Source organism: Coloeus monedula, assembly GCF_965178545.1.
Source record: "Coloeus monedula genome assembly, chromosome: 3".
NCBI lineage: Eukaryota > Metazoa > Chordata > Aves > Passeriformes > Corvidae > Coloeus > Coloeus monedula.
In genome coordinates, this window is record NC_138783.1 from 18,019,812 (window position 1) to 18,043,903 (window position 24,092).

General features: G+C 36.6%; 1 protein-coding gene across 2 annotated transcripts in view; it reads right to left on the bottom strand.

The window, feature by feature from the left end:
* Positions 1 to 1,625: 1,625 nt before the first annotated feature.
* NECTIN3 (nectin cell adhesion molecule 3) overlaps positions 1,626 to 24,092 on the bottom strand; it is a 61,797-nt gene continuing 39,330 nt past the window's right edge. Inside the window, exons 6-9 of one of the 2 annotated variants that reach the window (XM_082277336.1) lie at positions 13,457 to 13,595; positions 12,174 to 12,255; positions 4,879 to 4,941; positions 1,626 to 4,401 (exon numbers count right to left, since the gene is read on the bottom strand). In XM_082277336.1, the coding sequence (XP_082133462.1) occupies positions 4,225 to 4,401; positions 4,879 to 4,941; positions 12,174 to 12,255; positions 13,457 to 13,595 (461 nt within the window). In that variant the 3' untranslated portion in view covers positions 1,626 to 4,224. Of the gene's footprint in view, positions 4,402 to 4,878; positions 4,942 to 12,173; positions 12,256 to 13,456; positions 13,596 to 15,644; positions 18,878 to 24,092 lie in introns of those variants that run through there. The other variant, XM_082277335.1, reaches the window with a different exon arrangement.

A 24,092-nucleotide genomic window follows, 5' to 3' on the forward strand; every position in this document is an offset into this window, starting at 1 on the left:
TGATGAGGAAGCTGGAGTTTACTTGATTTCCAACTTGGTCTCAAAATAGTGAGGTAAATTCCAATTTACAGTCTTGATTACTAGTCCCACAAAGGGTAAAAGAGTCACAGTTTGACTTGTAAGCTTTTAAATACAATTTATTTTCTAGTGACAATTGAAGGATCCAGAGTTATATATAGCATAAAATCAACTCAACTAAGATCAGAAAACAAGTATAGAAAAAATTTCACTGAGGGGTTGTCAGTGCAGATTAAAATGCCTAACACATCCTACTTGGGTTTATCACATTGTTTGAATAATTACTACTAAGATTCACAATACACTTTTTGTGCATTTTCAATATGATTCAGCTAAAGGTATAAAGCTATTCACCAAGAAGAATGCCATACCTTTCAATAAATGCAGAAATATCACACCTTTACCTTCTGTCAGAAAGTCAAACCCAGTCTCCCAATACTCTGGACATGTACCACAGGTGGACAAAAAACCCCAGACCACCTCCCACAGGGCAATCGAGCAGCTAACTACCACAGATATTTCTTTTTTTTCACCTGGAGCTTTACCTGTCCTTATCAGCAACCTCTGAACTGACCCAAGTTGTCAAAACAATGTCGTCTGTTCTGCAACTATTTGTTGGTCCGGCACTCACTCACCCTTCATACAACACAGTGGTTCAGATAGAGTAGTTTCAGGTCTGCAGCATTAAAAAGTTATTGTAATACATTTTCATCACCTATATAACAACATAGAACCTGAACTTGCATCCCTCAGAGGAGGAAAGAGCAGTAACATGGCCAGAAAGAAGGCAAAGTTAACAACTCTGAAGGCGAAAACCTTCTCTCCACTCTTCATGAATTATCACACCTTTTTATTGGGCTTTCCTTGAGCTGGATACACAATACATTAGATCATTTGTGACTGAACAGTGGTAGTCCTTTAATAATATCTCACTGAGTGCCTCCTTTCTTCTAGTAGTACAATTTCTTAGTCTTCATTTGTATTGTATCCATGACAACTTTGGACATAGTCCAAACATTAAATCTTATACTTTTTATGATTAGACTACCTTGTAGAATTTAGAGATACTTGGGCAGAGGACAATTTACATTTATCAGTGGTAGAGATATAAATTACTAATCATCTCCTCCTTCCCTACCTCCCTCACCAGTGATTCTGGGTATTCAATTCACGCAAGTGCTGGATTTTCACACAGTACTAAATGCTTCTTGTTATGTAAGACAAATGTTGAAAGGATTTCAGCATGCAACACCACAATATTCCAAAGCGGTACTGTTAGGAAAAAACCACATGCTCTGCATATACAACCACAGAAGAAACATGTCACCAAAAAAGTGGATGCATTTTTCCAGACCTTAAGCAATCTTAAATCTAAACAACAGAAGAAAATTTTATATTTTGAATGTTTTTATTCCAATCAGAATACAAATACAAGCATTTGAAAATGTACAAAAATAAAAAAGGACATTTTCTACATCTTAAAAAAGCAGATCAAACTTACTTCTATATGTACAGTCCTACTGGTGAGAAATCCTACTCAGAAGACATTGTTTCTGTTCTCTTCTAAGCATTCTATGCCAAATCCCCTCCCCAAAAATCTCCCCAAATCCAGCCACACTTAAAACTTAAAGCAACATTTCAAAAACCTAATACACTAAATGTCCCTGAACAGATTACAAAGAAACCATTTCTCACAGGTAATAAAACTGTAGGTGATAATGTATTTCCCTAATGACTTTAGGGCAAACTACATCCTGATTGGTAGTTTGCAACTCAAGCTTTCTGTAGTTTGTTGATACATAACTTGAACAACACAGTTGGATTATATTTTTCTTTTTCAAGCTAATTTACAAATTAAAAAAACAATTATAGCTTTGTTGATAGCATTCTTCCTTCCTCCTTCCCTCAAAGTTATAACTCTTCAAAAAAAAAATCTGCAAATAAGAATAAAAAGCAGTAAAAGAGGTCTGAACCCAAAATAATTGTTTTTTGCACCATCTGCCAACATAAAAGGCACTGAAATGATCACCTGCTCAATACCGCTACATTGTACTAATGAATGCAGAGGAAGCATTGCCACAGCAACAGTTTTGAACCACTCCATAATGCCTACTCAAGTATTTTTGGTATGAAGTTTTGCTCAGTAATATTGATCAAATTATCTTAAGCAGTATAGTTCATCTCAATGTTCTACCATTCGTTTGGCCAAGACACTGTTTTCTTTCAATGTTCTGACAGTTGATGCTTTTTGGAGCTGCAGTAATGTAAGGACAGGTGAGGCAATGCTCACGTAAAGAGGTAGCCACTTAACTAACATTATGGAAAAACATTTTTGGGGGACACAAAGCCCTTCTTTAGGTCTCAAATATAGCAGGAAACTTTAAAATTGAAAACAGTTGCCCAATTTACATGAATATGCCCAGTTCTTAAGAGAAAAGCAAGGTGACAGTGCTTCAAAGATAGCTCCCAAGAAACAGGTTCTCTCCAACCTTTTTCTTTGCCATTCCTTCAGTTGTCAACTTCAACCACATCATTTAACAGAAAGCTACTTAGCAAGAGAACAGCTAATACCTACTTCTACAGTGTCCAGAACACAGGCACTCAAGCCATAATCTTCTAGCTACCACCTGTAACAAGCTAGAAGCATTTAATTTACCTGGCCCTATTGCGGACAGGGATCTCATTAACTTGTCCTGTGATGGAGATAAATGCAGGTTGAATGCAGGTTTAACAATGGCCTCCTGCCTGCAGCACACTTACGTATGCTAGCTTTCAATTCTGCTCCTTCTACCGCTTGACTCTTACCACTAAAAAAATCCAAACATCTGCAGAGGAACACACTAATATCCCAGAAGTAATGTTCAGTTCTGTACAACAGCTAGTTCAGCATGACACAGCCATTCTTAACATTTTGTACTTCAGGTCAGCTGACCAAAAATCACCATTCTGTACTTACGTGCATACGTACTTAGAGAATACAAAAGTCTGTTAAGTTTCTCTGGTAAATTTTAGACACAACTCGTTTTTCTGCTGTCTTAAAGTATTTTAAGATTGTCCTGTGAGCTCATTTCATCACTAATACATTATATACACATTTTTTACTTGCTAAATATTTACTTTTTAGTCCACAGGAAAACTAATTTTTCTAGAAAGATCCTGAGCACATTTTTTAACCATTACCACAGACATTCAAAGATTCCTGTGGGTAACATCAGGACATTCTCCAGTTATTTCACACTAGTGGTTAAGATTAAAGGACACTGCTGACAAGCATTTGAAGTTGACTGAAGCTTTTCTTTTTTGCTAAGACATAAGAACACATCACAGGCAGTTTTGTTGCAAACTGAGAAAAAAAACAAGGAATGTATTTATTACCAAGGAAAATAACTCTGCAGCATTTAAAATAGGAGTCATACTTGGGAAAACAGCTAAATAACAGTTTAAGGGTGAGATGTAGCTTCACAAGACACAAAAAGTTGTCTGCTAGTCATCTACCTCCTTCAACTAAGTTTCATATAGATGTAACTGTAAAACCAAACCCAGGAACAGGCAGAATCAATAGACAATAAAAAGCTTTTGATGTAAAGGCAATTGCTTCACTTTTAACAAGGTGGGAAGACAAACAGTGTAGTTTATGGAACAGCCAGTCAGGATTTGAGAGGTAGTCTAGTTGTTCATTTGACTGAGAGAGGTAGAGCTAGTCGAGAAATCAAAAGCTAAGGCCAGTGAAAATCATAATAATCCCAAGTTTTCTAAGATGGAAAAAAAGTGCCTCAGCCTGAAACTGCTAATGTCACATGGGATTCAGTTGCCTTGCTCATATTTAGTCACTTTTACCCAGGTAAGGTTATTGTAAAACATCCAGAGAGAATGCTCTCAGAGACAGCCAGTGAAAAAGCTTAACCACATTTCAGCATGTGCCAAACCATTAATATAGGTTATACATCTTATGACTGTGAAGGTTAATAAAAGTAAGTGGCTCTCCTCTTTGGGCAGGTCGACAGTACTACAAAAACACAGACATACCAAAGACTAAAGGCAAGTTAAGTCTCAAATTCCATATGGTTTACCTATATAAAATTCTCCATACAATTTCTTCACACATGAAAAAAACCCCAATTATTTTAGAGATGAAAGCCAACAAGACATGAAGGTCATACAGTCAACAGGTAATAAAACCTTTGTTAAAGACATCTGGGTACAGAATCATACATAATGCTCCCTTGGATTGATGTAGACTCTTCCAGGTCCTGAGTTTTGTGGGTATCTGTTGCTCCAATTTTTATAGTAAGTTTGCTGATAAACAGGATACATAGGCTGAAGACCCTCTTGTTCCTGTGGCTCTTCAGCCTCACAAGTAAGTTGCATTCCATTCACAGCTTTCTAAACACACACAAGGAGTAATAAGTTTCATAGTTCATGTATAGAACCTGCAATTCCTATTCTTGGTAAAGCTTTAAGCAAAATCAAAGATGCATGATTTCCAAAACAGTCCTATGAATAAAGAAATAGGGACTTAAAAATTCCACTAACAGAATCAACCTCAAATGTTTGTTTCAAAGCTCAATAAATCTAAAGAGCAAATCACCAACTACGAAAATGTCTGTCAACACTCCTCTGCCTTATGTTACTCACCAAAAAATGAAAGCTGAAGTATTTAAGTATTTAAATTAGTCAGCAAAACTACTATAGGATATTAAAATGATATTGCCACTTTCCACTTAACCCACACATCCAACAATTATTGACCAGGATGGTCAAATATTTTTTTGTTCATGAAAAACAACATTGTAAGCTTATTTTATGGAATGAGATTAAATCAAAGCTTCAATCAGGAATTCAAGCCATCTTATTATTTACCATGTGCTGCAAGTTTCCAGCATCTTTCTCTCTGTACTGGCTCTGCAACACAAAATGTTCTTTCTGAAAGAAGAAAAGTTACAGGGGAAACAAGTCAAGATTCAACACTGCAGAACAGGTTTGGTTAATACAAAAACCACCAGTCATCCCAAAATATACTCTGCCTTCGGAAGTGTCTTAATTCACTCAGAACCCTTACAATCCAATGGCTAGTGGAAAAAAGATGGGTATCAGTCAGGGTCACCTGTCCCAGCTGTGTTCCCTCTCCCAATATCTTGTCTCCCTCCCAATCTCCTGTGCACACTCCAAGCCCATCTGCTCCAGGGCAGTACAAGAAGCAGAATAGGTCCTGATGCTGTGCAGCAATAAAAACCATTCCTGAGTTATCAACACTGTTTTCAGCACAAATCCCAAACATGGCCCCATTGCAAAGAAAATTAGCTCCACCCCAGCCAAACCACCCACTGTAGGAGATGAGGTTAAAGACCATCAAGGAATCTGGATGTGAACAAGTTCATGGCACCTGATGAGATACATCTGCAGGCTCTGAAGACACTTTCAAAGGAAGTGACTAAGCCACTATCCATCCTATTTTAGAAGTAATGGCAGGCCAATGAAGCTCCCACTGGCTGGGAAAGGGGAAGTAAGAACCCCACTTCTAAAAATGGCAGCAAAGATGACCTGGGGAACTACACATCAGTCACACTTCAGTGCCCAGCAAGGTGAAGGAGCAGATTCTCCTGGAAACTGTGCTAAGGCATATGGAAAATAAGGAGGTGGTTGGTGACTCTCAACATGGTTTCACTAAGGGCAAATTGAGGCTGACAAATTTAGTGGCTGTCTATAACAGGATTATAATGTTGATGGACGAAAGAAGAGCAATGGATGTCACCTATCCGGACCAGTACAAAGTATTTGGTACTGTCTCACATTACATCCTTGTCTCTAAATTGAGGAGACATGGATTTGATGGGTGCACCACTCAGTGGATAAAAAATTGACTGGATGGACGCACTCAAAGAGATGGCTCATCAGTGGGTCAACGCCTGAGCAAGGACCAGTGACAAGCGTCATTCCTCAGGGGCCTGTATCGGGACCAGTGCTGTTTAACATCTTTTTGACAACGTGGACAATGGGATCAAGGCATCCTCAGTGAGTTTGCCAATGACACCAAGCTGTGTGGTGTGGTGACACACTGGACACAAAGGGATGCCCTCCAGAGGGACCCTGGCAGGCTTGAGAGGTGGCTCTGTGTGAACCTCATGAAGTTCAACAAGGCCAAGCACAAGGTCTTGCACCTGGTTCAGGGCAATCATAAAGAGAAACACAGGCTGGGCAGGGAAGTGACTGAGAGCAGCCCTGAGAAGGACTTGGGAATGGCAGTGGATGAGAAGTTACTTCATGCAGAAGCACTGAAGTCTCCCTTCTTTCAAAATTTTTTTTTTTTCTTCACCATTATGATAGAACAACTTCATTTGTGAAATGGGCTGTTTCCAAACATCCAGAATTCACCAACTACCTGAGTTAGTGACCAATCTAAGTCACACCAAGCAATGCCATCTAAGAATTATGATTTAGGGCATGGTTTGCTCCTAATTAAGTTCTTCCTTTATGCCACACTTAGTAGAGGGGCACAATAGGCCAAAGCAACATCTTTGCATAATTGTATGTATTTTTTGTTTTGCAATTCCTTCTTTTCCCAACAGTCTCACAGTGGTAGCAAGAACACGAAGTAGCTAGGTTGCTGGTCTTTGTGCAGAAGTCCCTCCACAGCAAGTATTCATACAGGTAGGTAACATTTGCAGTCATCACACATCCATATTCTCACCTTCAAAAATTATTTTGAAGAGAACCCAGTCTCAGTAATGTTTCATTCTTTCTTACTTTATCCTCCTTCCCCTTAACATTTTACCCTTCCACATTTGTTTAGTTCAAGTTTTGAAGCAATTTTGAGTTGTTTAAGTTTTAATGTGACCCCCACATGCATTGTAAAATTACTTAAAAAAAATCATATAATAATTCCTATCTTCTCCACTCCTCCAACAGTTATTTTTCACCTTCTTCACAGGTCTATTTTTCCAACTTTAGTTTGTCAAACTTTTTGTCTTGTAATTCCATTTCAAAGTGTCCTCTCCTGCCCTTAAGGTCACACTGCTTTTGCTTCTCAAGTCCTAAATGAAATCTGCATTTCTGTGATTTACCACTCAGCTGGCAGCATTGTTCTTTCACACCTGAGCTAAGAGCATGAGTTCACCACACAAGAAGGTAAAACACAGATGGGGAACAAGAACAGTCCCATCTCCACCAAAAGCTAATGTTCTTTAAACAAACAAACAAAAAATCTGCTTGCTTGAGAAATTCTACCAACAGTGGCTGTGGACATGATTTAGAAACAAACTGGAAACCAGAATAGCAAATTCCAGTCAGTCCATTTATTCAATTAAAACTGTAAGTCAAAGGAAATCATCTCACATGGCACCTTCACTAGATAATGAAATTATACATTTTACAGCCACGGAGCAAGTGACAGAACCAAAATTACAGATTCTGTCAGACAAATGTGCTGAGCTACATAGTCTGTGTCTTCCTGCATGGAAACAATCAGGGGTTCTGTGCTTGGATTCTTAACAGAAGTTTGCACTGTCTTACCATTACATTTTGCAGAGTTTCATGAAATTTGTTTTATTCTGAGAATTCTCCTTCTCAAATAGTTCTTCAAAAGCCTAAAACGAACTATCTCAGCAAAAAAACTTCATCTTACATTTTCTGATACTTTTCAGTTTAGAAATTCCATTACAAAGGGATCTACTACCAAAACAGTTTGTGCCTCATTCTAACTCCATCTGATAATTTTTTTTTCCTATTTGAAGATCAGTACAGATGATTTTATCTATGCACACTTTGTGCTCCCTTCCATTCAATCTTGTTTGCCTAAACAGTTCTTTGGTCTAAGGCAAATGATAACAATAATGCTTCCTTTTTCATCAAGGAAGAGATATTCCCACCTCTATGAAAAGCATTAGGAAAAGAACTAGAAGAGTGCAAGAGAGCCATAATCTATAAATGAATCAATATTATACTAGGTTTAAGGGTTCAGTGGCTGATGTTTTCAAATTTGATTTAGAAATATCATCATTTGGTAAATGGTGTTTTATGCTTTTAATGGTGCTAAGACAACTTCACTTTTTTCTCTCCCGTTGTGATCAGTAATACAAATATTATTGTTAAAGAGCTTTGCTTGGCTAAATAAGTGAGGCATTCTTCCAAGCTGCAAGTCTAAAGTCAGTCTTCTCATGGCCAGACCTACCTACTGGGCTGCATTTCCCTTATCCACTCTTATTCCTGTTTCTACAGAAGAACTCTGTTAAATTCTGAATACTTCAACAACTCAATGTTGCACTGCATTGTGCAAAACATGTTTTTTTCTCTTTCCTTCATAAGCACCTGTCAAGGTAATAATAACTTCAGTTCTTTCACATTGTCCAAGACTGCCTGTCTCAAGCACGTTTAGAGGAAAATAAAGCAGCTTTTGCTTCTTAGTACTGTATTGTTTGAAACAATGAAGCTAACTCTAATGATTCCAAGGACTGCTAGAATTAGTGCACCCTCTTCCACTCCTTTTTAAAATATTATGCAATAGAAAAATTCCTCTTTAAGCCACTGGAATTCTTGCATTGCTCAACTTCTTCCTGAATCGCCTCAAAAACTGCGTTGCCAAGCAGAGATTCCTCTCTTACCAAGGACGTAACCTTCAGGCTGCCCTCACCACTCTTTCACATTACATGCAATAAATAGTTCTGAGTAACAGAATAGTATTTCCATGACAATGATTATTAAAAGGACACCCAGACAAAAGCAGGAGTGCTGTTGACAAAAGAGTTGACAAAGATGAACCTACAGTCTTCACAGTAAATTTAACTATAATGTAATTTTTTTCCATAGTATTCCTGTGTTTTGGACTTTTGCCTCTCTCTTTTAGGGCCTTAAGTGAACCAGTTTTTCCCAGTTCTGAGGTGATTCACGTGAATACATGAATTGGTATCTGCAAATACCAGTACAGAGGAATTATGAATACTCAGTTACATAGTACTTGTACATACTGGTAGCTCATTATTAACACGAGCATGTAAATGATAACATATATTTAAAGTAAACTTAAATCTTCCAAGTCTCAAGAAGTACCCATGAAAGATACTGACTAGCCAGTATTATCCCAGGTCTACAACATTTCCCCTCATTTTAATGCCATCATCTACTGACTCAGATATGCATAAAATTAGTTAAATACTGATTGCTGGGATACAAACAAGAGAATTTCAGCATCATCAGTTGAATCTCAAATACTTTACAAGATAAAAAAAAAGCTACTGTCCATGATTTGAACAATAACAGTACAGATGATTGAAAAACTTGAACATTATTTATGACAATTTACCAGAATCAGCCTAAATTGAATCAATCTACTTTCAATTCTAAATTATTGTGAGCCTGCAGAAGACACCATTTAAATTCATTCTTCTTTACTTTGCATCTTTGTGCAGCCTATCATTTCCACTCAGACTGATCATCTATTGTGGTTGACAAAGCAGTGACAATTCCCCTACAGTTGTTTTCAGCGTATCCAAAAGTTTGCACCTGAACTCCCAGTGAGAGGCTCACCTGCTTCTCAGTCCTGATAGGCAAGGCAGCATTTGGAACATCAGGTAATACAGTGGTGAGCACAGACATTTAGTCACACAGGACAAGACACCCTGACAGGCTGCTAACTTGTTTCTTTTGCCTCTTTACAGCTATCCAAATGCTGGCTTGTTACACCAAAACAATGCAACCAATCGCTTCCTGGCTAAAGCCAGTATTTCGACATTTATTTCTGTTAGATAAAATGAAGATCTTGCCTCAAGCATAACAGAGTACATACTGATTAGAGGCAGTATCAGCTAAGAAGACAGCCTCCAGCTCCAGTTCTTTTCAGTTCTGGAGTTCCACAGAGAGAAAAAGACAGGTACACTAACAGTGTTATGCCAACATCCATTTCTTAAATAAAGCCTAGTTAACACCTAACCTGAAGAGGAATCTTTCTCCTCCCAAAACAACTTAAAACTCTGTTTATCCAACTTGAGGAAAATGAATATTAGATTCAGTCTCTTCTCGGTTTTTTCTCTATTTACAAAGTAAATTTTCATAAAACATTTAATTAACCATTCCAAGACTACAGTCAGCTTCAGCCTAAGTTCTTTAGTACCCATCAACAGAAGCCATGGTATGCACAACCTAGAAAAGAATTCAAAGACAGCGAAGTTCTGAAGAGGAAAGCAATAAGGTACACATCCTCTTATGTCTACCTCCTTTATAAGTAGTTCCGTAAAGGACAAATAATTGTACTTCCTAGTGTTGTCATTTTGCCATCTAGCAGCACTACAGATGCACAAACAGCACAATAAACTATATCTTTTGATTCTATAAGCAAGACAATATTTTTCAAATACTTTAAGCCAAAATATTAGCAGAAGAATGATTCATCAAAAATTGCAATTGTTGAGTACTGTAGTGACAGAAGAAATAGCTAAGATGCCCAACCTGAGCACAGAAAAGCACTGGTTCTTTTGTGTCATCTTTGGTGCTCTATCACCTTTAAGGTAAAAAGATGAAAACCTATTATTCTTTATGCCAACAAAATGTTTTTTACCTTCACAATGTTATAATCATCAAGCTGCTACTAAAAGCAGCAATGGATCTCAGAATAGTTTCTTGCCTCACTCAGCAACAATATACACAAGTATTACTCATTGTTACGTTTACAACATAAGGAAAGTTTTATCAGCAACTGATATTTGGTGAGCTTTAGTAACCATCAATCACAAAGAAAATCTACAAGAATATTTTCAATGTTATTAAGAACTCCATCAAAATCCTTCTCAAAGGTAGGTGAAGATTTTTTTCCCCTCTATGAAAAAGGACTTTTATAGGTCCGTAAAGCTGCAAAGATACACCACAGTATCGGAAAAAACAATATTCCTTATAAACAAATGATTGTCTTCATTACCTCAGTGTTGTTATCCAGCACATCAGTGGCTAGAATCACATTATTTATGCTATGTACTGAAGATGGAACAAAAATTTCATTAAAAACAACTATAATCTAATACTTACAAATACTGATAGGTGACGGAAATTTTCTTCAGTGTAAGCAGAAATCTAAAAAAATCTGACTGACTAATTTAACATAAACACACACACACACACACACACTAAAGACACTTCAGGGGCCATAGCCAGGATCTATAGTTTTCATTAGCTGACTGGTTTATTATATGAAGTGTAATAATCAATGATGTTAGCTTAAGCCATCTCTCATGAACAGATCTCCTCTATAATGCCTAGTGCAAGAGAAGCCTGAATTCACCTGGAGTTTCCCAAGCAGTCCAACCCACCTCAAAACCATGCTGTAAGGAAGAAAGTAGCCCTATCCTTCCTTGCTCCCCACTTATTCAAACTGTTTCATTTGCTAGAATCAGCTTTCCAGTGTGATCTCTATGAGCCTGTTTGATCAGACTACACACACACAAACACTAAATGCTGGTAAAGAACTTTTTTGCCTATTGCTGTCTTGCTTGGGCAGCATTACTTTGGATGACAAGAAGCTACCCCTGAAAGCACACTAAAAATTCAAGTACTTGTCACAAAATTCGTATGGGTCTTTTGTCGCTGGTCAACGCAAGAAGAAAATATAAAATTATAAGTTACAGAATTGCAAGTATTTAAAAGCGATTTAGTGACCTTCAACAAGAATCTAACCCATACTTTGGTAAATTAGCCAATTTACCAAATTGGTAAATTACCAATTTACCAATTAGTCAAAGCCCGAATTCCAATATATGCCCACCCCTCAAATGTTGTTAACTCAAAAGAATGGCAGTTGTTTACTAGCAAGGGAGCTGATGAGATCACTTTGTAAGTTTACCAAACATAACTTTTCCCCTTATGAACACTGCTTTATAAAGCTATGTATATTCTCTCACCAGAGAATTTCAACTATAGGTTTTCTAATTCAAAAGAATCTGTGCCTGTTAGAAATACAAGATGATCTGTCTACCAGTTTCCTGACCTCTAAGGATGACTTTAACATTACAGATAAGAGATTTGGATATCACATACATAGGGAAACAGCTTGGTTGTGAAACAATTAAAAAGCTCCATATATTACCAGGAAAGCAAAATCAGACTAAATTAACATAATAAAGCAAAGTTAATGCTTTCCTTAAGTCAATTTAAGATGCATATAAACACTTACTCACCTGAAGCATAGCTTCTTTCTGTGGTACTGAGAATGTTCTCTCCTCAAATGAAGCTGGTTTGTGAGTGGGTGGAAGATCAATCCTGTAGTAAAGAAAGAATGAAATATGACACATCATGCTTGTGAAGTCCAATTGAATGGTCAGATATTAACTGCCAAATCACCCAACACTCAGTACACTCCAACTGAGGATTAGAGACTACTGGTATCTATCAGTTTCTAAGTTATGACATAGAGCTCGAACAACATTGTTAACTACAGCCTTTCCTTAAAAAGCCTTTGAGAAAGCCCTACTATCAATTCTTACATGCAAGACTTTTTCTACTGTAACTTTCTCAGTAAAAGCAAATGGTTATAACAGAATTTAAATGTTTAAGACCATTCATATAAATATGCTTCAGATACAGAATTTAAGAGAAACAAACAAGAAAACATCATTTCTAACATGTTAGAAATTGCTCAAGACTCTTGACTCATCTTGCTAGCTCAATGCAAATGAAGAAACTTATTTTGTGCTAAAGGCTGTAAGTTATTTTACTCTCATTAACTATATGTACAGACATGAGCAACATTTTCATTTCTCATTCAGATTGTTAACTGTATATGGGATGTGAGAAGACTCATATTTACATATATTCTAAGCCCTCGTCACTTTTTTTATGCATGTTCCAAACAGGATCTAGACATCATCCACTTTAACTGACAAAATCTTTTCAGACTTTTTTTTGTTTCCTTCTTTTGTTTGATCACATTGGATGCTGAATAAAGTAAATTGCATATCTGTGCCAGAGACTTGAAGAAACAACCAATGTTCCAAAAAGCACAAGAAGTCAGTAATTTCTAAGCACGTATCTGTGGGAGCTTGCTTAATTTTACAAACATATCAGGATTAATTTTAGGGGGCCTTCAACATCTCCAAAGCATGGACAATTTACTTTCAAGTTAGACCCACAGTTACAACAAACTAGCAGTCACTGGCATCAGTCAAGAAGGGACTCTCCTTTGCCCTCCAGTTAAATCCATGAGTAGTTTTGTTTCAAAAAACCCAAACTTCTCAAGAGGTAAAGCATTATATTACCCCGAAGTAATTCTTACCTTTCTCATTTATTTTTCAGAAATACTAGTGTGATTTCACATTTGTCTACTCTGAAAATACAGCCCTGAAATTATGAAAGCTGAACAGCTGCTAAATTAAGTCAGACACTTAAGTTCATGTATAAAACAAATGCTTTCTACATATTGCTTTCAACTGAATAAAAAAAAAAAAGTCCAACACATACTCACACTTTGTCAAGATAGGCTGGCCTTTTCTTCCTTGGGGTCAGCAGCACTGTCACAAAGATGGTAATGATAAAAAGAGCAAGGACTGCTCCAATCACAGCCCCTGCTACAGCAACAGAAGATGTCTGCCTAAAGGGCACATCTGCAATGTGATAGCATAGATTACAACTTTAACAAGTTCATATACTTTCAATACTCAAATAAATTACTTCAGCATTGTTCTGAGAAAGGCTTCTTCCTTCCAACACTTAACAGAAAGCCTTGTCCTGCACTAGCATCTTTGTAGTATTGCCTCAACTTACCCAACTAAAAAACTGGAGGAATTAAGAGAATTCATGAAATCAAAACTGATTTCAAAAATTTCATGGATTACTTTCAGTAAGTACTAGCAGTATGCTTTCATTGTCAATTTCAAGGCAAGATGACATTACAAAACATATGGCTTGCACTTACATGAGCTAACAAGGTGTTAATTCAAAAACCTGGGCAACTGTGATTTATTGACAATCTTTCTTTAAAGACACTTAAGTCTGCAGAAAGCAAAAAAGAAAAACTAAGTCAGGGTAAAAAAAACATACTACTAGGAGCAATGAACATGCAAAGGAACACAAAATACTTGGCTTACACTTATCAAAGCACCCCTAAGACCACCTATCATCTTCAGGACTTCACACTTCAAGCTACAAGAAAGTAATTTTCATAAATAAATTTTAATAAGGGGAGAGAAAAAGCTGTGTTTTTTCCTTTCAAAGCATTTTTCTTTTGACCTTAGCATTGTCAAATCCAATGCTGAACAACTCTCATATTGTATTAACACACTTGTCAGTCTTTAAAGGCCACTCCTTTCGCTATGCTTAGAAATCAATTTTTAAGTCTCAAAACTGAAAAACCTAATATACTTTAACTTAAAATCATCAGGGCTTCAAACTTGCACCAAGAGGTTAAAAAAAAATTCAAAATTGGAATAATTCATGTCAGCTGCACTAAACACTTACCTACAATAATGCCCTGATTTACAATGATTACCAAATCAGAAAATTTAACAGCAAAGAAATTGAAAACTAACACAGTTCTATACCTGCAACATGTTTCTAAAGCAGTCTACTTCAGCTATTATCCAAACGGGACACAACCATTCTCTAATCTCTTACTGAAAGAAATTTTGAGAGCCTCTTCAGCTGTATGTTCTATTCACAGATAAAAACCCTGAAACTATGCAATATGATTTATCAATTCCTCAGAGCTCTAACGGTGTTCTGTCTGTATGCTGGAAAGCTGAGCAAAATCTCTCAATTAAAAAAAAAAAAACCCAAAATACAACACTTGCACTCTAATACAGCAATTCCTGTCCCCTCACTGCTTATGAAAGATCTGACATGAATATTCCCCTGGGATCACATTCACAAAGGTATACTTAAATAACTTGAAAAAAATGGAAAAAAGCTTTTTTTATTATTTCCTTAATGCTAAGGAATAAAGTCCTAGAGTAACAACTGGCAGAACTTACTTCCCTCCTCAAGGTGAATGCAAGGCACCACCTTTGGCTTACACAACAGCTTTCCTGGCATAAGCTCCATGTGTCTGTCAGATACCAGCCTGGACACTATAAACTGTTCTGGCTTTGGCTGGGATAGAGTTCATTTCTTCTCAGGAGCTGGTACAGTTGTTTGGATTCAGCATGAGAATAATGTTGATAACCCACCCACATTTTAGTTTTTATTAAGTTGTGTTTATCCTAAGTCAAGGACTTTTATTTTGTGTGTGTGTCTCATGCTCTGCTAATGAGGAGCTCACCTAACCACTGCATTTTAACTGGCTTAAGTTTCGTTTACACTGGGTGCCCTCTTCTTTTAGTGAAAAAGTCTCAACTAATGAATATTACATTCTTAGGTCCAGAATTCCTGAAGATGCCTTGGTCTTGTGATTACACCAGGAGAGTTTCTTGACTGCTTCATCCTAACTTCATGGTGCCTTTTCTTCTAGCAAATTCTGCTATAATGTTAAAGCATCAAAAAGCATTATACTTTCAATCGAAGTCCAGCCTTTGAGTCTCATTTTGGGTGAGATGACAATAACCACCCATTGGCTTCTGAACACCAGGAAAAATAGTAATATCCCAGCAAGTGTAGTGACACACAAACTTAAGGGCAATTATCACAGGGCACACTTACTTTGGTTTTTTGAACTGCTTTGACAAAACATCAATCTAACCAGTGGAATGATCATAAACCCAGACCACCATGCCAAGCTGAACAAGCCAGAGGGCACCTAAGATGCATGGTGCCACCTACAAAGCATTTTAACCACCAGAAATAGATGGGAATTGATTAACTCCAAGAAATATGGTTGACTCTAACAAACACAACAGAATGAAAAAACAAGGCTATTTTTAAGTATGCAATTCCTAGTTAGTTTATCAGCTGTGCTTGAAATTAAATGTTTTGGACAGTAACCACCTCCATTTATCATTCTCTTAATCTTCTTAAAAGAGTTTCTGAAGATGCTTGTTTTATAAGCTTAGGGTCTCCAAGGGGCAATACTAAACAGTCCATCTCAAACAGCTTAAACACTTTAGCACATTCTATCCAGCCTCTGGGTTTATTGTGCTTTTCCATCTCCAATTCTAAAGAACATACCTGTGAAGCATTTTTGAACACTACCTATGTTCCAGAATGTAAGAAAAAGTTTATTCACACAACAGCCATTTGTACGTACAATCAATTCTTTTTACAGTAGACGTAATGTACAAAACATTGCAACACGCATAAGCCCTATCCCTATTAATAACTTCAACTCCAGAACATTCCAACTTCTTAACCCATATGAATTAAATATATATATATATTTTAAAAATCAAAGCAAAAAATCCACAGAGACAAAAGCAAGATATCCCATGTGGAAAACTGGTTTATGGTTATGTTTATTTCCAAGTAACACCATCTTTTAAAGATGATATATCAAGTATTTTTTATTTGAAGAGAGGTATAATCTCTTTATTCCAGAAATAATTTGGATCAGAACCCTCTGCTAGAAATTTCACTCCTTCTCTTGTGTTTGCACTCAAACTACAGATAACCGCAATATCACTTGCTATTGTTTTTGGGACTTTGGTCAATCATGTATCAGTACTCCATTAATCCAAACCCAAACTTAAGTTGTTTAGGGATGCTTTTCCATTTGAATTTCAAATAAAGCTGTTGTCTCAATCTTTTTTAAAGACATGCAGTCATATGCAATCACAGTGTATTGTCTACAACGCTCAATACAACTATTATTGTGAAGCTCTAAATGCTGTAAGCTACCAAACATCATGAGGATAGAAAAGAACTTCCAGCATGAATGCTCATGAAGCAGCTGTAATTATGCAGCCTATTTCACGTCAACGGTAGCAGAGACTTTTCCCTTTTCAGGTTTCAAATACTAATAGCCTTATCAGCTTCAATTTCCTCAAGCTAAACACTTAAAAATGGCACTTCAAAGGATTTACTATTCTACTTATGAATTTATCGTTGTTCTGCAATTCATCTAAAGTTATTTCATTCCTTCTCACAAAATCAGCAGATTTAGTTTGGTGAATCTGCTCAAGACAAAGTAGAACTATTTCAGATGTCAGACAAGATGTTTTAAAGAACGTGTAAAATCAGTATTGATTATTCGCAGGGAAAACAAATTCACTGCGGTACAGAGACTGCACAAATCATCTGAATTCCTGTTTAGACTCTTTAGTTGCACCGTTGGAGAGTGCATTTTCAATACCTGAAGTAGCAGTGCAAGTGTCCTATTATTCCCTACTAATAATCTGAAACTCTGGTTACCCTCTTCAAAGCAGGCATTGTAACTTAGGCAGAAGCAGCGTAAAACCGCTGTTTTAAATTCTGGTCATAGAAACTCTAATGCTTTTTGGCACCTGGGAAAATAAGCACATTCACATTAGCCTCCAGCTTCGCAATCTATATGGGTGTTTTCTCCTTAGTTGTGTCCAATTAACCAGCTTTTAAGCTAAATGTTAAGATTCCCAAAAAGCCTCCAAAACAGGTCTCAAAAATTGCACCCTGTGTACTTGCAAAGAGTATCTTGTATACATTAATGAGTTTTGACATCCTGCCAACTGCAGGCCTAACAAAACACCTTACTGTATGTATATATCCAGACACTAGAATAAGCTTTAGAAATCAATGACTATAAAAAAATAACTTTTCATCTTATTCAAATACAAGCCTTTGACCTGTTTACAGTTACTCCTCAAAATGTTGTTCATAAGTTAGTTTCAGTGCAATAACTTAACTTTTAAGTATATAGTTACAAGAAGGCTCATTAAAATGCTAAGAGGTATTCATTTTTATGCAGAAAAAACCCTAGAAAATAAAGCTTTAATTCTGCTGTAACTCATTTCAATTGGTAAAGTATTTTCTACATAGAAGCATTAAGTTTACCATGGATAGTACCTAGACTGGAGTAATTCAAAGCCCCCAAAGATTATATTTGATCATTGCCTCGGGTAAACTTATTTTTAAATCAGAGAGCCACTTTTTATTCTTAAACAATATTGAATGGCAACTTTAATTTAGCCTTTTTTTTTTTTTTTTTTTTACCTCTGACATAGACCAATATAAGCACTCTGTGTTAAAACTCAAATCTCAAACAGTAGTACAGCATTGGGAAAAAAAGCAGCCCAAATACATTTTCCCCAGATTCAGTATTTCCATTGTGTCAAGTCACAATATAAAAACCTTCAAAAAAAAGTTTTGAAAAGTTTATTCCTCCTCTTGTGTAAGTATAAACAATCTGAAAGTGACCAGCCAATGAAGCGAACTGCAGGTACATGTTTAGTTTTCAGTGGTTACTACACATACCACTCCCTCCGAGATATTACCGCGCCATCTAAGTGAGAAACAAAGTCATCATCGTCGTAAAATTCACCACGCATGAAACTCATTCCAAATGTTCCACCTTCATGGTAATCCATTGGTCTTTCATAACGGTCCTGGTACCTGTTAGTATTGTCTATATTGTTCAACTCAGGTTTTCCAGGGTCTTCTAAATAATCCTTAGATATTAAGTTCATTGGGTGCTTTGTTTCTTTTTTTATACTGCCAGGGTAAGAACCCATATCATCTGACTGAAGGACATCTATTTGGGACTCTTTTTGCATATCTGATGGTGGAATGTAGCTCTTAGCAAAGTAGTCACCACGGAATGTCTTTCTTCTCCTATAGCAGGCAACTCCAACCAGAGTACCGAGAAGTAACAGTAAAAGAACCCCACCCACCACACAACCGACGATGATACCCCAAGTGTCGTCCTGCTTTGTTGGCTTTGATGTTGGGAAATTTATTATTCTAGGTTCTGTGGCTAAACCTGTGGTGCCATCAGTCGAAGGATGCCAGGGAACCGTGGGCAGTCGAGTGGTAGTAGTAGGAGGATCTAATGGAAAGAGCAAAGAAGTAGACAAGACACAGAAAAGGCACAGAATGTCAATGCGAGCTAAATCAGTTAAGGGTTTATAAGAAAGCAAAGTTGATGGGTATGTTCTACAAGAATAGTTTTTCATTCTCAACTTCATGGCACTATAAAAGTCTTAAATTGCTCACAAGCTTTGAACTAGCTTCCTGACACATGACTTTGAGTTAAGCTGCAGCAGGACAGAAAGTATGGGGAGTGAACAAAATAAAAATAACCTTCAGGCAGACAATTTGCCCTCCTCAAAGTAAGGAGATGGTTTTTCCACTCAGATGTTGACTGTTCATCATTTACCTCCTCCAAGGAGGAAAAATCCAAGTAGTCCTCTAACTTTCCATCCAGCCATAGGGAATTCTGGATCAAATTAACTGATTATGCTGCTGAGTCAATTATTCTACATTAAATTCCCCATTCAGAAATTATTCAGGGCACTGAATATAAGAATGAAAAACTATGAGTTGTATGCTCAGTCACGTGAACTATTGATTTTTAAGCTATTCTCTCCAAAAACATTTGTTTCATTAATAAAACTTACTCAGCCTCACCTTGGGATTAGTGAAAGAAGCATAGTTAAAAATGGCATGTATTAATCTCAAAGTAACACTTATGTTGAGCAAGGAGACTTCAGATTTTTAAAATAAAAAAAAAATTAAACATTCGAACCAAAAATTATTTCTATGCATTCCTTCTATAAGCCATTTGATCCTTCATGCACAAAGAAATTTCCATATTTATTCCTCAATATAAAATATCAACTGATTTCATGTCAGGTTATGCATGTAAACAAGAGACTGCCAGATACCAAGCTTCTCCAGCATGCAGCTTTTTCCTGTGTTCTTTAGGTCTACTGGAGATGTATGCATCTGTATTGCAGACAAGGTTCCAAGTGACAGGCTGATGACACTGAGATTATACCAGTCAATCATAGTATTACATACAACTCCACTTCTTATTTCTATGCCGCACTGAAAAAAAATTACTTTTTGCCTTGCCCAATGCAAGCTAATTATTTTAAAACCAAAAAAGCAATACTAAACATGTTATTATAGCTTGAACCTTTCAGAGAGAATATTACATGGACAGCCAAGTAGCTCATTGTATCATGTTATTTAGTTAAATGCCCATAAGCAAGATTCATGAAAGCAGTACTACCACCACAGTAGAGGCACCCTAAATTTACCACCACACAAAGAGTAAACCAGATAGAACTAGAGCTCTGTCAAGCTTTCAGTTATTTGACAAATCACAATTATATAGCCATAAATATGATTTTTAACCTTGCTACTGAGAGACAGACATACAATTTTCTCATACTAGACAGAATTCTCACATTTGTCATGATCAGTACACACCTTGCTGCTGAATGCAACATTTTAAGCATCACATAAGTAAAGTTTCACACAGATTTTCAGAGGGCATAATTTATTCCTTAGCTATGTAAAAAGTGATGGTTCATTAGGGAACTATACGTAAATGGAATTAATTTGACAGAAGACAAGAAATGGAACGACAAAGATGCACTACCATAATGAATAAGAAGAATTCAGATTATGATTTTAGTAAAAATTGATTTGAAGTGAGTTTGACAATTTAACAAAGAAGTAGAGATTAAAGAATAAAGTTTACCAGGGTTCTATGTCCCACATATCCCTACGTCAAGAAGTTCAAATATCTCTTCCTTGAAAAGGTATTTGCTTTAGACAAAAGATTTGTGAGCTTAAAATACAATTTCAAGCAGTAACAGCAAAATCCTTCCAGGCTATATACACTTGTTTGATTTTAATTAACCGGCTTCATAATTGTTTTGCCTCTGATACTGAGGTCTTAAGTCCTATCCTCCACATCCACAAGAATGTGGTATTTGCATCCTGGCAAATTTAACCATAGCATATGTGAAATAAGCACAGTAGCAATTACAACTTTATTAATATACTAGAAAGTCAGCATTTTACAGAAAGTTTTCCCTTCAAAACTTCCCATTCATCTACAATTTGTCAGACTGTCCAGCTGCATTACAGACAAGAACTAATTAACATTAAATCAATTGCAAACATCGGATCAATTAAGCATTTGTTTATATGTATTCCGTTTATATGCAACATGATACCATGATACCTCTAAGGTCTATTTGTTTTGGTACCTTTTATTGTTGAAGAATGACAAAATTAAAACCGTCCCTTCTTGTTTGTAAGGCCAATTACAACTAAGAATATTTGAATTCGCTTCTCATGTCACCCAGGGCTTTCTAAATGTAAAGCTAACTTTTTTTTTTTACTTCCTGTACCAAGCAAATTTCCCAAATAGAGAACAACATTAAGATCAGGAATGCCTAAGTTTGATGCCTACCTCATAACATTTTGCTTGCAAATCATATCTCAAATGCCATCTCCAAATCAAGAATATGCCACTCTTATCTGTGGCTACGGAAGACAATATCATTTTATATCAGCAAGTTCTTTAACTATAATATTTCACATAATCACTGACATGTTTGAGTTTCTAATGCTTTCCACAAAACATTAAGGGCATAATTTAAATTTTGTTTCATATGACACTTTATTGAAAAGCATCAATTTCCTACTGATGATTTCCTTTAACATTTTACTTAGGACCCAATGTTTAACAGCTCTTGTCTCTTTCATTGATATAGGCTTCTGTCATTGCACAAAGCACAACAACATATTAGAATATCCATGCAGGTCAGGGAGCTAAAAGTAGAAGAAATTCTGGAAAAATATTTGGGTTTAGTTTAAATGCATCTTGATTTCAGTTTTTGTCTCTTACTATGTTCTGGTCCCTGTTCAAATCCTTAGTACATGCACCCTGCAATAATAATGAGGACAAGCAAAGACCTCAGATTTTCTTCTACTTTTACATAGCTACCACCCCCATTAAAATAAGAGACGTAACTGAAGAAAGCAAAAACCAGTTTTCTGGTATGAATATAGCAAGTCAGCTGGCTCCTTCCATACACATAAAGAAGCCAAGTTTCCCTAGTTGGTTTCAAAGCCTTTAACACAGTTTTCTGCCAATAAAAGCAAGACTTACTCTTGACTTCAAATGAAGCCCTGATACCACCTCAAATTAAAGGACCATGTTCCCTGTGCACTGCTTAGTTTTCACTCTAATAATTATTTTCCAGATGTTTCCCATGGAAGTCAGTACCAACTTTCAACAGTGTCTATTACTGTATCCTACAGCTGTAGGAAGGAGAGGAGAGAAGATCCAGCAGACAGGAATTGTGCAGCAAAATTGATTTAATTATTTTACACACTTTTATAGACTTTTTTCTTCATAGTCGAATTGGACAAAGGATCAGCCACCCCTTGGGGGCGATTGGCTAGAATCCTAAAACATCCATTGTCAAAATATTTTTCTACTGTACCATAAACATAGTTCTACAAGGTCGCAGGTGTTCACGGTTTACAGAACTCCGCAAATATCTTTGCGTGAGAGAAAAGTATCTCACAGGCTTAGAAAGAAAAATTCTTGCTAGCAGCAATATTGTATCCACAAGTGTCAGTTTGATATTTTTATTTTTCCCTGAAATGCCTACTCTTGATATAGTTTTCTCAGCTCTTACAATTCCAACACCTTATCTTCAGCAGGTGAGTTTCTACAACTAAGTTTAGTACAGGCTTCCAACTAACATGACATGTTTCGTGTCCCAAACACTACATCTTCCCGCTTCAATCCTCCTGCAGTACCACATCCTTCAAATGTCTGGGACTCACCTCTGCCTCTGCACCAATTCAAAGCCAACAATAAGCAAAGTGTCAGTGAGATGAAAGTAGAAAGAGATGGATGAATCATCCTTAAAACCAGGTCGCTATCTTCAAAGTCTTACGTTTAAGTCCTGTCTTGGTATTATCAGCTTATCATTGTAAAAAAATCAACTAGAGAACACAATATTCTTAAACAATAAACCATTTTGGATTTAGCCCACTATGAAGTATTTGAGAGGTAAAGTGACCAGCTCTGTAACAGATAAAATAATTCAATATTGGCACAATTTCCTTGGGTTTAAATTTGTCATTTAAACATTACAGAAATAAAGTTTTGGAAGGAAAGGTTCCTCGGAGAGTTGTTGTGTATTAACATACAGTCAAAGTCCGGCTGGTCGCAAAAGCCACAACAGAGTGGCCAAAAATAGCTCTTCCTATTTGAAAAAAAACAACCCCACAACATTCAAGACGCAAATGTCCCCTTTTTTTGCCTCCTACAAAACAAGGATCTATCAATTACTTCTAATCCAAAAGTGAGTTGGCTTTGCACAAATTACGAGATCTCTCTTTGTACCTGTCATTTTATTGAGTGTCAAGTATCTGCCTGTATATGTATTACTTGTATGTTTGCAGAGATACATACATACTTACTACTGTGTCTTACTGTTCTTTCTAAATTACCCTTAGATGTTAAGTACTTAAAAATTAAATAATAATTCTGTGCAGCTGGGTCTTAAAAACTGCCCCTTTATTTCAACTTCTGGAAAGCTTATGTAGTAACTCCTTTATGACAGCAGGGAAAGTCAGCTTTCCATGTTAGAAGACTCTAAATGTCTAAGAGTAAATGATTTTGAAATTTATCATTCTTTCTTTCTCCAACCATTGCTACTCTAATGTTAGGTAACAGGTAAGGACACTGCATAACCCCCTCCCCACAGCATCTTGCCTACAAAGGTTCCACACTGGAGCTAAACACTTGCCTTAGGATTATTTTCAGTGTGTGTCCCCCCACATCTATTTTGGCAGCATAATACGAAGATTTCTCTCATCAATCATCCACTTTCAAAGTTCAGTGTGCTTCTGTGGTTTCTAGCTGGGATTTTCATGTACCAAAAATAAAAGATTTTGGCGTTTTTTTTGGGACACAAGTTTTTATTAACTTAACCTCCAGCATGGAAGAATATTCAGGAAGACCACTGAAATTTCAAAGCCTGCTAGACCAGGAAGCAAAAGCCCTTTGCTAAAGAGCAGTTTGTCAACATCCCTTCCAATATGTAATTTAGAAAATAAAAGAGTGCCTGTATTCACAGTGCACTCTCAGAACAGAGGTTTATATATGAAGCAGCAAAAAGTAAACCCAACGATCAGCCTCTGCTGTTAATCCTGACAATGCCCACTCTACAATAAGGTGACCCTGTACTTAAAAACAACACCTTCCTAGGACTGCTGCCTAA